Below are 16,189 nucleotides of genomic sequence, written 5' to 3'. Positions count from 1 at the left end.
TCAATAGCAGATTGTATAGTGGATATGGAGATTCCTCCTCTATGTATTCACTCTGTTCTGTTCAACAACTAATCAATGAAATGATGATTATTCAAAAAAAAAAAAAACAACAATACTTATTCATCATTGAGGGACCCACTTTCATGGTGTTTTAGGCCTATAAAAAAATAGATTGCCAATATATTTTTTTCAAAAAAAGTTAAATGCAATTATAGATTGTGCAAATACTATATTGCTTTTGAAAAAAAGTGACATGCACCATTGAAAAAAATTAATTTTTCACGTAAGTGTTTTTAAAAAAAGATACGACGTTTGCAGACTCTGATTACAAATATCATTTCTCGTTTTCCCTCCCATCACAGAAACTACGAAAAGTGGGTTTGACCAATCTAAACAATAAAATGCGTTTGTTGGGGGTCTCGAGTCTAGAAATGGAAGACAATAGTCTTCAGAAAGTGGTGTTTCAATCTTTGTTCCCGTAAGAATACTTGGGTAACGTAATGGAGAATGCAACTCATATAGGAACAGGAAAAAAGCATTAATGATACATGTACCAAGGTTACATTTGATATTTCTATAATTATGGCTCTTCTCTGAGCACCTTGTCATTAGACGAAGATTCAAGATAGGAGATAACAAGATCAGCTGCTTTGCACCCGGAGGCTATAGCCTTTCCAACGGACAACCCACCCTTGTGGTTCCCTGCAAGTTCATTATCCGCGGGGACAAGAGAGAAAAACTGAAAATATTAATGTCATCATCTAATAGCATGGTGGACAGAAGCCATTCTTGCTTGTGTGTGCCCATCTATGTAATACACACAAAAAATGAACAATGTTAGGATAAAAAGCCCACTTATAGAAGAATTCATCAGCCTATCTTTTTCACAAAAGCTGGCTCAAAGGTATACACAGAACCATACAAAGAACCTTCCGACCCATGTACATTGAAAATGCAAGAAAACCTTAGGACAAGTAACAAGACAAGAATAGTATTATCACATACCCTACATTTTCCTTGCAATGTCTTTTACTAGCAAGCCAACACAACATAATTGGCAGTGTTCAGATCTTATTTTCTTATAATGGTAGGATGTGTTCTTCTTTACTCTCATTAACGCATGTAAAAGGCAAATGGGGAAAAAACACCATCAAGGTTTGACGACTCTTGACCCTAATGCAATATTAACATCTTCAAGGATGTTAAGTATCTGAACTTGAGGGGTTATGAACTCCCAGGAAACTTATAATAGGTTGGATTTTCTATTGTTTTAAGTTTAAGAACGAGCAGGATCATCCAGCTGGAGATTAAAAACAGTGCCTATCCAGACTTCAAGTTGATAAGTGATTTACCTGCATAGAAGAATCCAGGAAGATTTTTCTCCATCGTTTCAATTGCTTCTAGAACTGAACCATAGTTTTGCCCATACAAAGGAAATGCTTTACTCCAGTAGAAATGACTGCATCAAGTACACTTCAATATATTTGAACAAACTTAAAAGAAAAAAATACTAATTTCCTGGATCCCTGGATCAACCTCTATCACCTGAAGAGAGAATAAAAATAAAAATATAGGTTTTCATACTTTACGAAAGTAGGTTCTCCCTCTGCTCCCAGCAACTGCCTAAGGTCAGAAGAAACTGTACGCTTCAACTCATCTCTGTAACAGAGTTAACAGGAGAAAAATGTTACATTCAGGAAATATATGATTAGAAGAACAAAATAATTAGAATGGTTAAAAATTTACTAGAAGCATAGAAACTGAAGGTTGTAATACAACATTGATTTATTAAATCAAAAGCATGAGCTTCCCATACGTTGAAGCTTTTGCTAGATCACTGTTTCGACTTCCACCAACAAAGGTCGTATAGAGATACAGGTCATTAGGTGCACGATCTGGAAACATCATAGAAGAAAACAGTGTACCTGTATAGAAAAATCCATACAGTGACACCATTAGAAGAATGACCTTTTTTCACTTGTAGTGAGACATAGCCAAGCATTACCAAGGGTTTTTAGACCATTTTGCTGCTCCTTCGAAGGAACAAGAGCTCCAAATCCCTCAAGGGGTCTCTTAACATTCTCCTTCTTAAAGGTGGTGATTATGACTGATAGTGGCATGTATGTCACCTGACCAGCAAACACAATATAATTGCTACAACTTGAACCTACAGAAAGCACTACAAATGAAGTTAACCTTTTCCAGGTACCAAGAATATTTGAAGGACAATGACTTGTCTAGTTATAAAGCATAATCGAACATCATGAGGTAGCTTAGAGGAATTTTGTCTATCTTTTTCAACACTTTGAATTGAAAGAAAAGCATCTACTACCTAGTCCCAACACAGAAATGACCAAAAGTGTCCCAAAGAAAAAGGTACAAATATTATTGCATTCTTGTTAACTTAATCTAGCACAAAGTTTCATGCACATATTTCCATGTTCTTAGTAGAGGTAAGTAACTAAGATGGAACAGTAATGTAGTCCCTAAAGAAATTGATAAGCATGTGCATGATGATTCAAGTTAAACTATGGAATAAATACCTCTGGAAGTATGTCAAGTGGAAAGAATTTTCCCCTTTTGCCAATCTTCATTTCTTTGACATTACATAATGGAGCCTATGATATATAAGGTCCATGTCAGTCAACAACAATGTCCTTTCAATAGCAGTAACATGTGTTTGTATAAACATAAGTATGAGTAGTTGCACATCCAACATGTCGAGGAGAGAACAAGTAGATCCAAGATACAGAGGTAAATTCGATTCATATGCGTGACTAAGATGCAAGTATATGTGACATGGAAGTGTTGAATTGTCCTGCAGCACAGGCTCTGTCCCTGAGAAACCTATCTTTAATCCAACTCACTCATGTCAGTTGGCAAGATCCCAACAACTGCCATGTGGAATAGATTTTTTTTCTCTATCTTTATTTCACTTATTCTTGTGTTATTTATTTCTAACCAACTTGGACATGCAGTTGCATAAGTTTCAGTAGCAGTGATGTCTAGCACATAAATCATACATCCTACGAAATCAAAGCACACACTCCACGTGCAGTATTGCAAAGCACATGGACTAATAAATGGAGTATTTCAAAGAACATGGACCAAACATGTGTTGAAAAAAGATGTGTACTACCGTCATGATTACTGCATCAACAGCTAAAGCTTGTGAACGCTTGTCGCTGTCAGAAGCACAAACAATGGACCAATTTTCTAATGCAGACTTCCCATCAGAGCTGTAAGATAATGACAAAACCTTTGAGTTCAGTTTTAGGTCATCTTTCCCAAGCTCTTTGCACAATGTATCGGTAAGTGTCTGCAAAAAGACCAAGTACATATTTTAAAAAGTAGCAGTATATCAATTCTTAAGAGGTAAAAATGGCTGTTGTGGGAGGCATCAGTGGCTGACATGTGCCAACTCAATAATGGCATCAAACATTGGAGTGTATCTTTCATCGGACTAGTGCCTGATTGAGAAGTAGAATAGGTCTCTCCGTTCCTCTACCTCACATCTTCTTTCAAAGTGAAGGAAAACCGCAAAGATCAATTGGGGTGGATTCATTCAAGAAGGCAAAAGTTTGAACTTTGATCTTTCAATAAAATATCCCTTTCAAGGCTGGCTTTTTCCGTATGGATGGCAGCTCAAGGTAAAAAACTAACAATGGATAACTAGAAAGAGGCATCTTACAGTGATGATTTGCCGTTTCCATGTGCAAGAAGGGTGGGGAAACTATCAACCATTTGTTGCTTAATTGTGATGTGGCCAGGGCCTTGTGGGTGTCAGTTTTTTCACCTTCTTAAGATTGAGCAGGTGGTGGAGTTATTGATGGTATGGGGAGGTAAACTGGGAGGCAATTAGAATATAGACATATGGAGGACGGCTCCAATATGCTCAATGTGGTGTGTTTAGAATAAATGCAATGCCTGCAATCTTGAAGACCATGAGAGAACGTTACTGGATCGAAAAATCCCTATGCTCAAATCTTTTGTATGAATGGTCAACCTTCCACAATAATAATAGATTTTTATCTTTTGTAGATTTTCTGAACTCTGGTTCTCTCCCTTTCTTAGCTAGGTGTTTTCCTATGCATGTTTACTCCTAGTGTACTTGGGTGGCACCTCTTACGTTTTTTTTAATGAAATCCGTGTCATTACATATTGGAAAAAGGGGTCAATACCTGCATTCCACCAAGGAAGGAAAACGAACCACGCGGACGTTTCTTTGGTTCCAAAGTGTCCTCCTTTTTGGTAGATAACTTAGATTGAACTAGGCCAGCTATGATAGAGCCAAACCTGAGAGAGTAGAGAGTTGGCCAGTTATGGACATATACCATGAAACAAACATAAAAAATAGAAGAGCCCTAGGATTGGCCAGCTGTCTGCAATAGTTCATTCTGTCAATATTAAAATCAATTATAGAAAATATAGCAACTAGCAAGAATGAGACTACTGCTCTAAGGTTTAGACAATGTGCACAGAACTAGACTGAAATTTAAAATGCAATCATGTGATTGTTCCATTAACAGTCAACTGGAGCACGACTCAAGTACAAGTCTTCCAGTCTTTAATAAAGAAATGATATATCTATTTTCCCATAATCTCTTTTAAAAACATAGATTGGCACAATCAACAGCCAATCCAAGTTCAAACAGAAGACAAGAGAATTGACAAAAGGATAAGTACCGAGAATTCTTTGGCAAAAAACAAGTGTAGTTAGTAAGATTTGCGCAAACTACAGAGTACCTTTTTTCTAAATTCCATAGCTCTGGGAAAGAATACCGCACCTGTTTGAAACAATAAGAAGGAGATGAAAAAAAGTTAACTGAATGAATATTTTTTTTTTATAAGTAAACAAATTTTATTAACAATGAATAGGCATAGCCAGGTACAATACAAAAGGCGCATTAATTCTCAAACTCAACTAAGATTTGTTGAAGTTTTGGCAAAAAGAAGATGCCAAGTGTTTTATGTCAGCCAGGTTGTTACTTACAAAAAAAGTGTTTTATGTCAATCATAAACAGATCATTTAGGACAAACACATCACATTTCAGCATGAAGCATCTTTTTTAGTTAGTAAAATAATTGATCAATTCAAAAAAATCCCATACTATTACTTCAAGCAATGATGAGTATTTAGGAAATCCAAAGATCCAAGACATTACTTACAGAAAGAGATTCAGGATCTCCAGCACTTGTGCCCGCAACAAAAGGGTCAATGAGATAATCAACAACCTTACAATTGAAAACCAGTAAAATTTACTTGATATTTCCATCTATCAATTCCAAAGCTAATGAGTTTTGATTATTTTGTGTGGATAATCAACTTATCAGGTAAATAGTAAGAAATCATGCTGTATATTATCACCATTTCATCATCAGAAAAGTAAGTACCACAAAGTAATGATGAAACAAACCTCTTTCCCAAAATGGCGCTGAAAGAACCCACCCACACTACAAGATAACAAATAACAAATAAAGGGACAACTCCCTCAAATGGTAAAAAACAAACAAGAGACAAAGTGCAGAATACTTTTAATTATATATTAGCCATCACCTTTCCTCCCTATAATCATCAGAAACTTTGGAGTTACTTTTCTTCCATAAAAATGGCTCCAAAATGATCTGAAACTGCAAACGCAGAAATGCACTTTATAAGGGTATACTGTGCGAGAGAGCTGAACTATGCTCTTAAGTTTAAAGAGCTCTTACAGGAAAGATGCACAGCGTAGTTTGTACTAGGCCTTCCAAAGTGAATTTTTACTTTTAAATACGGTATAAAATTCTTATCAAAAGTCATAGAGAGAATTAAGTTCACCTTACCTTCAAAACACAATAATAATAATAAGAACCATGGGATGCCCTCCTATTGTGCAATAACTTGCAACAAGAATTTTAGACCACATGCAATATTTAATCCGAGAAACTTACATTTCCTCTTTCTTTTTTCAATTTGTTGTGGGTATATAAACCTTAATATTTCTCCCCATTTTATTCGAGTAAACTCTCATGTGCTAACATGTGAAGAGCTGTATATATCTCAATTTTAGGACCCCCTTTCAATAAGTAAAAGGAAAAAAATAATTCTGTAACCCGTTGCCCTGGACGTATTCCAAGTACACAGGGAGTATACAAAAGCATACCCCTGAAAAACAAATTACAGACAATTCCAGGGAGAAGCTGAAAATGATAAGAGTTCAATGCCCTTAAGTGTCCAGTGAAACGTTATGGAGAAGCTTCTTATTCTTACACTTCATGTCGGGCCATCACTATCATCCTAGTGTAATGAACAAATAGTACCAGTGGGTCACACACTTCATATCTCATGTGATTAATATCTCACGGATGTAGATGCTTCTGGAAAACAAACCTTGGACTGTGCAGAAAGAACATTGCTCTTGATCAGTGCAATGGGATTTGTAGGTATCTGATGAGGACAATCAAGAGGTTGTGATCCCAGTTAGACACTTGCAGTTTCATGACATCAACAAAATATGAATAACAGAAAATAGTCCTCATGTGATAATCTCACCAGTACTGGCATACCATTCCGTACAATATAACGCTTGTTCTGAGAAATTGGCTGGTAACAGCAGACAAAAATTCATTTCATCAGTGAAGTTTCCTTACGAATGCAGAGAACAGCTAACATAAACTTCAAATTTGTGTTTAGACAGCAACGGAACATCTATTCAAAACTTTAAGAATAAAAGTCTGGCAGTCGAATTTCTATAAGAAAAATTGGTGATAGAGGACAAACTAAAGACAGATTCCTGCACTAGCATGCCAATGCACAATTAATGGTCTTCTATTTTATATGCTTGATGTAATGTAGAAACCCTTACAAATTGTTGCTTTTCTCGAAGTCCAAGATCATCAAGTAAACTTCTGACTTCCATTTCACTTTCAGTCTGCACAGCAACAAAACCTCCATTACGATTGCTTTCAATCTTAGTAAGGACTCGTGGTCACCCTAGGCTACTGCCAAAAATGTCACCATTGTGTTCGCTCCTTCATCCCAAATTAGACCATCCTGTGAAACACTTCTTAACTTCCCTCCAGCTCTTCCTTCAGCTTCAAATACCGTGACGTTTAAACCATGTGATTTCAATTTGTATGCTGCGGCAAGCCCACTTGACCATCAAAATAAAGTCACAGTCAACTCATGGAAAAGACAAAACAAATTACATATCTAGTACTCGCAAATCATGTTGCAAATATAAACATGTTAGAATTGTGAAATAATTAGATATAAGACATGTCAATTTAGAAGGTTTAATGTAACCCTATCTATGAAGCACAAAACAAGTGCCAGACTGATGGGCTTGCTTCAGGAGATTTCAACGCTCCAGATATTCTTAAGGGACCAAAATCGGCTAAACAGAAAAGGAAGCACTGAAAAGCTCAAAAATTGTTAGAGAATAGAGATATCGTAAACGCCTAAAGCTGAGTCCAAAGTTGGCGCAGAACCTTTTTCTTAAAGGCTAAAGAGGCACTCTCAGTCAGCTCAGCCACCTTCCCAAGTCGAATAAAACAAGATCAATAGTCCTATACCCACAGCACTTTGTCTCCTTTGCTTTCATAATAATCAAGATTAAGAGCTATGACAACCTAGAATTATCTGCGTGCTCTTGTGATTGTCGTGACCAAACCCCACATTAATTTCATATGGGTTATAATCAACAAAGGCCTCTTCTCTACCGAACTCAGCCTATATCTGAGAAAACACTGTCTAGGGATTTAGGATTATAAAATATAGCCGCACGACCACATAATCACTCAAAATCAGCGAAGGCCTCGAACATTAAAGAACAATACCTGACACCAGCACCAATAACAGCTACCCTTTTGGCAGAACCTGAAAAATTATAAAAACCATACTCATTACCATCGATAATGTTGACAATAATAACAAGGAAACATAAAGCAGATGAACTTAAGCCAAACTTAACGCCAAATTATGCGGCAATTGCGGTACAAAGACAAAGATATAATTGTAAACTTGTTTTGATTGTACTTTGTTCCGATTATACTTTTTTTATCGTTTTAGATATGAGAGAGAGAGAGAGAGTATTACCGCGGTTTTCTTCTTTGGTAGCTGAGACCATTTTTGCGTTGGGTTGATCCGCTGGTACTCTGAGGAGCCAATGTTATTGCAAAATTCAAAGGATGCAAGCGGAGCAGACGAGGAGATAACAGTACCACCAGTACTAGTCCATGATTATGCTGTGCAAATGTTTGGAGCAATGATTTACGATATGGGCCATTCGTACAAGGCCCGACAAGCTTTGAAAGGCTGAAACGGTCCGATTTCAGCTAATACGAGGTAACGTACCAATGGGCTAATCCTATACGGCCAGCGTGTCTTTTTGTAGTGGTACGTATATTTATAATTTTATTTAAAAAAATTATAAAAACTCATTTTTTCATTTTTTAAATTTAAATTTTAAGGAAAACACTAAAATGACTTAAGCCCGTTTTGATACGGAAGTTCATCTCACCTCATCTCATTTAATTTTAACTAATAATCTCATTACTATTTATAAATCATTTCAATTCGTCTCATCTCACTATCCAAAATGACCCTAAACCCACCGATAATGGTTCCGACAGTGGGTCTCGATAGGTGTATTTTTTTAAAAATAATTCTATTTATCATTCCTAGATACCACACACTACATCTATTTTCTTCTTTTTTTTTTCTTTTTTCTTATAACAAATATGTGATGTATGGATGATAAATAGAACAACTCAATTAGTTTAATAATAATAAAATAAAATAAAATAATAATATTAAAATATGTAAAGTGTGTGATATGAGATGATGAGTAGTATCCAATTTTTTTATTGAGCGATGCTACTCTGCCGCCCGAGTAGCACTACTCGGTGTTACCGCTAGTTGTAAAAGTAACTTTTTTTTTATTTTTTTATTTACATTTTTTAATGTATTTAAATATTTTTTAAAAATAAAAAAACACATCAATACACTTCAAATCACTTCTATTATCATTCAATAAAATAAAATAAAAATTTACTGAGCGGTACGTTTGGGGTGGCAGAGTAACGTTTTTCTTTTTTTTATTTAATGATTAAGGATGTGTTTTTAATGATATTATGATTTTGTTTTTATAAAAAAAAATACTTAAGAGTATAAAAAAAATGTATAAAAAAATAAAAATAAAAAGGCCATTTGGCCTTCTCGAGAGATTTTGTCGGATAGCACGACTCAAATTTTAAAGAGTAATGTTATACATTATACCGTCATCCCACTATATAAGATATGTTATGTTTATTATTATTGAATGATAAAAAATTATCTAATAAATAATCATTTAATAGTAATAAATATGTCACGTCTTATATATGAAGATGAAAGTGAGATGATAGTGTGGTTAATAGAATTTTCCTTTATAAAAATACAACATTATTGTAAACGAAATAGGATGATCATTAAATATAGAGTAATACTATACATCACACTCTCGTTCTATTTTAATCATACTAAGTAGTATGTAGTATATTCATCACCATTAGATATTAAAGAAACATGTAATAAATGATAATTTAATAATGATAAATGTATCGCATCTTACTTAATGAGATGAAAATAAGATAATAGTATGATGTATAAATTTTTTCTTAAATATAAAGTATAGTATTATTTCAACTTAAAATATAATATTTGGAAGTTTACGACGAATAATGTATCCTAATCGGACAAAGGAAATATATTTAATGATTTCAAATTAGTTTTTTTTTTTTTTTTAAACCATGCAATTATATGGGAAAATGATAGGGGTACCGTTGGGGGATCTGCTCCAAATATTTATTTTCTTTTTTAGTTTTTTTATCTAGTGATTAAGAAAATATTATTTAATAATATTGTGAAATTTTTATTTTTTAAAAAATATTTAAAAGTTTTAAAAAATGATTTGAAAAAAAACTTTTATCAGCTTTTCCAAATCATTTTTTTAACATTTTTAAATATTTAAAAAAATTCACAATATTATTAAAAACATTTTATTAATCACTGCTTTAAAAAAACTAAAAAATTAGAAAAATAAAGAAAAAAAAAATAAAATAAAAAAAAGAGGAACGGGATGCTTGAGCGGGTTCCCCAGTGGATCCCTAGCATTGCCCTTATATATGATATCAAATTGAAAGGAGATGGGACCAACATAACAATTAAATTCGAGAAAATAAAGTTTATTCGGAAAAAGTAACTAGGAAATTAAACTTATTTGGCCAACAAAGACGGGTTTTGGCCAATGATTCGAACGATCTAAGGCATAAAGATTTCGGTTTCTTCAATCATTTATTGAGGAAGCATATCAGATAATGAGAAACACTATTCCCACTGAATTTATGTACAGACTTTTTCTAACTATATATATATATATTTTTTTTTTACTTAATTGTTAATGAAATATTTTTTAATAAATTTGTAGTTTTTTAAATGTTAAAAATGATTTAAAAAATATTTGAAGAAAAAAGAAAACAAAAATTACTGTTTAATACCCATACGATACCAAACTTTCTATAGGAGTAGCACCACTCCTCTAGAAAATACAATAGGCAAGTCGAACCATTTTTTCGATAAATGGCTTTCGTTCTTCTCGCTTTCTGAAAGGGGCTGTCATGACTTAGAACATTGGCATACGACTCTATTATTTTTTCTAAATTTTGGTCAAAAATTATATTTTCCTATTTTTTTTTTTAACTTTACTCATATTTCAGCATCCAGCTCTCTATAATTTTTTCTAAGTTTTGGCAACAAATAATATTTTTCTAATTTTTTAAAATTTTACTCATATTTCAAAAACTTCTTACCACTCCAGAGTTTTTCTTTATTATATTAAAATAATATTTTTTTTTATTATTTTCTTCCCTCTTCTCATTTATAATTTTAACTGCTCACTCTTTTATTTTTTTTATTTATGTTTTGAACTATTACTCTCCAACAAATATTTTAAACACAAAGCCAAGAATTACTTTTTTGCCATACGATAAACTTTTTAAAATTATTACGTTTTTATGAATAATATAGATTTTCCTCAAAAAATCATCTTTTCTAACATTACACTCCCATTCTTTATCTATGCTATTAAAATAATTTTTATTTATTATTTTTTAACTTATTTCCTTTTACATTTTTAATTACTCAGATATTTTCTTATTTATCTCTCGCAAATGGTAATGTTTTCAAAATGGTGTTTTCCTAACAATAATATTTTTTTTTTTTAAATATTCTTTTTCCAAATGGTGAAACTTAAAAAAAAAAAAAAAAAAAAAAAAAAAAAAAAAAAAAAAAGTGCGTGACCGTGGTGCATAGGACGGACTTGTAGTGCAGGACAGGATTGTGTGGATATGGGAAAGAGGGATTGTTGTTGGGTATGAGACTGTTGAATAAACAATTGTCCGGAAATTAAAATAGAGAGTTACAATGCCTCACTAAATATAGAGAGTAATTATTTAAATCCCAAACTTGTTTCCTAAAATAGGGAGCGAGATGCGGATTTTTTTTTTTACATAAAAGCTAAAAGTTTCTCCAATATTTAAACAAGGAGCATGGATGAGAATGAGGAGCTAGTGTGGATGTTCTTAAAGGCATGAGTGTTCGTTAGGGCCAATCCGCCCTCCCTTTCCTGTGCCTGCTCCTGTTGGGATATTCTTCCTACGGATGGGGCCTTCACCCTGCATGGGCGGTGCGAGTAGCTTGCCCGCCCATACAAGGAACAAGGAAACAAAGTCTTGTGTTGGGCAGCTCTCGACTCACCCACTCGAGCAAACAAACAAGGAAAAAAAAAAAAAACCTTCAACTCTGAACAAAGAACTAAAAAAGAAAAGAAAATCCTATTTTGTTTTTTAATAATGATACTTGCCTACGGATATACAATTCGTTTACCACTTAACTGAAATATAAAAATAAAATAATAAAAAGAATGACAAAACATTATTATACAAATTATTTTATAATTTAAAAATATATTTTTTATTTGCAAGCAGGGAACTGATGGTAAACCAGTTGTACTGTCATCATCATCGTTATTATTATTATTATTATAAGAAACCCAGATCAAGGTCAGTGTCCTTTCACGCAACAAATTAATCTAATTAAGTACACCCGTTCGTACCTTCGGATAAACTTGCAAGTACTAGTCACGAGGGAGAGGCTATATATATATATATTAAATATATATACATGTATAAGGTAGGAGGTTAGGAGCAGTCAAAGCTCTTTTATTATTATTATTATTAATTTATCTTTTATTTTTGTCCCTGGGTCAAAATCGTGCTCGAAGTTCGAAGGGACATTAAAGAAGGTCACGTGCACGAACGCGGTGGAAATGCATAGCTGCTTCGATCCCATCGTGCACAACGATCGATCATCCATTAATAAGCTTTAGGAAGGAAAGACAGAGAGGGACGAAACTCCTCCATGCCCATCACGTGCAGTTCAAGTTGGCAATGCCTCCGGCCTCTGGGGCTCGAGGGCTCTTGTAACAGAATATCAAGGGCTGAACTAGAGAGCAGATTAAGAGTATATTTAGATGTTGAAATGAGTTGTGTTGAATTGAGTTAAGTTTAATTGAGTTAAATTGATAAAATATTATTATAATATTATTTATTATTATTATTATCATTTTAAAATTTAAAAAAGTTGAATTGTTTATTATATTTTATGTTGAAATTTCAAAAAGTTATAACAATAAATTGAAATGAGTTATGTTTCCAAACGAAGCCTAAGAGAAGAGAAATATTAAGAAGAACTGACGTAATAGATTTTCTTATCGAGTTACAAGTGAATACTCTGTGTTTATATAGAGTAAAATGTAACTAACATTTAACTAACTTTATTGTAAACCAATGAAAATCATCCACGTGTTTATATTCTATACACTTTAAATTATATCAATCTATAATAGTTCCCCTTAAGATGATGTGTATATATTATGCACATTCATCTTGGATAATAAGATATCAAATGACTTAGAACCAAGAGGTTTAGTCATCAAGCCTGCAATTTGATGAGCAGAACTAATATGAAGAACAGTTAATGATCCTTCTTGAATTTTCTCTCGGACTAAGTGACAATCCAATTCGATATTTTTGGTGCGCTCATGGTAAACTGGGTTGGCTGCAATATGAAGTGCTGCCTGATTATCACAAAACAATAATGCTGGTTAACTGTGTGACTAATGCAAATCATTAAGCAATGTTCAAATCCATGTTATCTCACAAATAGTAAAGGCCATTGACCTATACTCTACCTCTGCTGATGATCTTGAAACTGTGTGTTGCTTATTTGATTTCCAAGATATTAATGAATCACCAATGAAAACACAATACCTACTAACTGATCTTCTGGTATCCGGACAGCTAGCCCAATCTGAATCTGAGAAGGCTTTTATATGAATATTTGAAGAGCTGGAAAATAACAAACCTTGCCCAGGAGTTGATTTCAGATATCTCAAAATTCTCATTGCTGCTTGGAGGTGTGGTGTTCGAGGATTATCCAAAAATGGTCTCAAATGATGGACTGCAAACGTATGGTCTGGTATGAGTAAGATAGATTAACTTTCCAATTAATCTTCTATAACCATAAATGTTATCAACTACTTCACCCTCTTCTTTTGACAATTTAGCATGAGTATCCATGGGAAATGATGCAGGTTTGGCATCAAGTAAACCAAAATCTGCTAATAATTATAGAGTATATTTTCTTTGAGATAAAGAAATACCCTTTTGTGATATTGCATTTCCATTCCAAGAAAAAAATTGGCTGGACCCAAATCTTTTAGCTTGAACTTCATTTTTAAAGTTGTTTTTACAGCTTCAGTGGCTTCTAAATCACTGCCAACAAGTAAAATATCATCCACATAAAGGAGTAATGCCACAAATGAAGTTCCTTATTTCTTGGTAAATAAGGAATAATCTGCTTTTGACTGTGGGAATCCGATATCAAACAAGACAGATTTGAATTTAGAATTCCATTGCCTAGATGCTTGTTTCAAGCCATAAAGGGATCTTTGCAGTTTACATACCCTTTTGTCCCCCTTAGATAGATAACCAGCAGGTGCCTTCATGAAAACTTCTTCATCTAAGTCTACATATAAAAAGGCATTATTGACATCCAAGTGAAAAATATGCCAATTATGTATAGCAGCCAGTGATAAAACATATCTAACAGTCACCATTTTTGCAAGAGTTGAGAAAGTTTCAAAAAAATCTAGGCCTTCATTTTGAGTATATCCTTTGGCTACAAGCCTTGCCTTATGTATCTTAATGGAACCATCTGAGTTGTATTTTATTTTATATACCCACTTACAACCTATAGATTTTTTATTTGGAGGAAGTGGTGTTAAAATCTAAGTGTTATTTGACTCTAACGCAGATAATTCTACAGACATGACATCTCTCCAATGAGTATACCTAACAGCTTGGTGATAGAAAGTTGGTTCTATTTCAGAAAAAAAGCAACAGAGAAAGCTTTATGAGAGTGAGATAGTTTGGAATATGAGACAACATCAAAAATGTTATATTTATTACCTGAATTGATGGTAGGAGCTGTAGAAGACGAATGAGAAGCAGAAGTAGTTAGATTACAGTGATAACTTTGCAAGTAATCAGGTGCTTTGTATTGTCTGGTTGATTTTCTAAGAGAAGGAAAATGATTTTCATCACTGAGAGATGGTATATTTGTAGTCTCTGTGTTAATATCAATGGTATTATTATTGGACTGGTTTGAATTATTTATGGATGAAGAGGATATGGTATTTTCAATGTAGTCAAGAATGGCCTTTGGAAGAATATTATCATCTGACTTCGAATGGAAAGATTGAGAACTAAAGTCCAAACTTGAATAATGAGTTGATGAATCATTTTATTAAATCTATAATAGCTCTGCTTGCTAACTTGTCCAACCATACATGCATGGCCCCCGTCTAGCTCTAGCAGCATTTATCAAAACTTGCTTTGCACTCAATGCTACTAGCTACCTCTTCATTCTCAACCGACTCTTGCTGGTTAAAGTAGATGAAACTTTGGAAACACGATGCCTTTGAAAATTCAGATTAATTAAAAAAAAAAAATACCAAGGGAGACATGATATTCTTTTAGCACTGGCCCTTCTTTTACCGTGTTTCTTTTTATAAAGCTTTATTCATCAATAGTAGTGATCATTATTTTATTTATAAGCCGCCTGATAAATGTATTCAAAAATTCCAAAATAATCGAGCTAGCTGTAGCTCGATGAGGTACTCTGAACCATGATATGAGAGCTGATGTACGTACGGTATGCAGTCAAACATGCTAAAGATGTTTTTATTTTATTTTTCCCTTGAATATTATTGGATGGGTCCAGGATCTCTTAGATGTTCTGACTTCTGATTCCTGAAATGACATTGGTGATTTGCAGGATATTGTCCCGCCTTCGGAAGGGGGGCCCTGCCTTTTTGGGACAGGTGCCTCTTGTACTACTAGACTACTAGTGTTGTACTACTACTACCTGCCATTATGGCATTATTAAATAATAGGGATATTCATTCGATATTACACGACCAATCCCTTTTATTTTCTCTGTATATATTATTATATTGGAGAAGTTTTAATTAATTTATTTATTTTTTCATGAATAAATTGCGAATCGCATGCATTGCATCTAATCGGTTTCAGATTTCTGGGTGATGTTGTTTGTCATCCACTGTCAATTCACTCCGTAAAAGGAATTCTTCGTGTCATATTCCAGCGTGGATTTATCATGCATGCAAGCGCATATTATAGCTACGGCTTTTTTTTTTTATTATTATTTTTTTATGACTCATTTTATATAATTATTATAATTTTTTAAAATTTTATTTAAAATATAATAAATAATTTTAATTTTAGAATAAAAATAATATTAAAATAATATTTTATTTTACTTTTAATAAAACATCTCATTTTATCTCATCTTAAATACGTAATGAAATAAGATTATACTTTTGATGAAAATTTTTGAATTTTAAATTTTTATTTGGATTTAAATTTTAAATTAATAATTATGATTTTGAATTCATTTCTCTTCAAATCAAAATTTGAATACTTGACAAAAAAAAGAAAAAGAAAAAAGGAGATTTAGACTTAAAAACAAAATTAAAATCCTTTCTTTTCAAATCTAGTCATAAAAAATCTCAGATTTTACATAATC

The 16,189-nt window shown here is 33.2% G+C and overlaps 1 protein-coding gene across 2 annotated transcripts; it reads right to left on the bottom strand.

Moving 5' to 3' along the window:
- Positions 1–426: 426 nt before the first annotated feature.
- LOC121252834 (protoporphyrinogen oxidase, mitochondrial) lies at positions 427–8,236 on the bottom strand. Of its 2 annotated transcripts, none has more exons than XM_041152658.1 (18): positions 8,078–8,236; positions 7,819–7,858; positions 6,998–7,133; positions 6,846–6,911; positions 6,533–6,583; positions 6,371–6,427; positions 5,558–5,631; positions 5,418–5,454; positions 5,170–5,235; positions 4,747–4,787; positions 4,182–4,296; positions 3,140–3,319; positions 2,544–2,618; positions 2,006–2,129; positions 1,817–1,925; positions 1,585–1,659; positions 1,353–1,459; positions 427–702 (listed from the first exon to the last, which is right to left on the bottom strand). In XM_041152658.1, exons 1-18 carry the CDS (start codon positions 8,106–8,108, stop codon positions 581–583), a joined length of 1,506 nt encoding a protein of 501 aa, XP_041008592.1. In that variant the 5' UTR covers positions 8,109–8,236; the 3' UTR covers positions 427–580. The 2 variants fall into 2 exon arrangements, with proteins under 2 accessions (XP_041008592.1, XP_041008593.1); XM_041152659.1 differs by having other exon boundaries at positions 6,998–7,119; positions 8,078–8,197.
- Positions 8,237–16,189: the final 7,953 nt, after the last annotated feature.

This window comes from Juglans microcarpa x Juglans regia, chromosome 2S, assembly GCF_004785595.1.
Source record: "Juglans microcarpa x Juglans regia isolate MS1-56 chromosome 2S, Jm3101_v1.0, whole genome shotgun sequence".
In the NCBI taxonomy this organism is placed as follows: domain Eukaryota; kingdom Viridiplantae; phylum Streptophyta; class Magnoliopsida; order Fagales; family Juglandaceae; genus Juglans; species Juglans microcarpa x Juglans regia.
The sequence above is the reverse complement of the archived record's forward strand: the minus strand, read 5'-3'. Positions and strand labels throughout refer to the sequence as shown.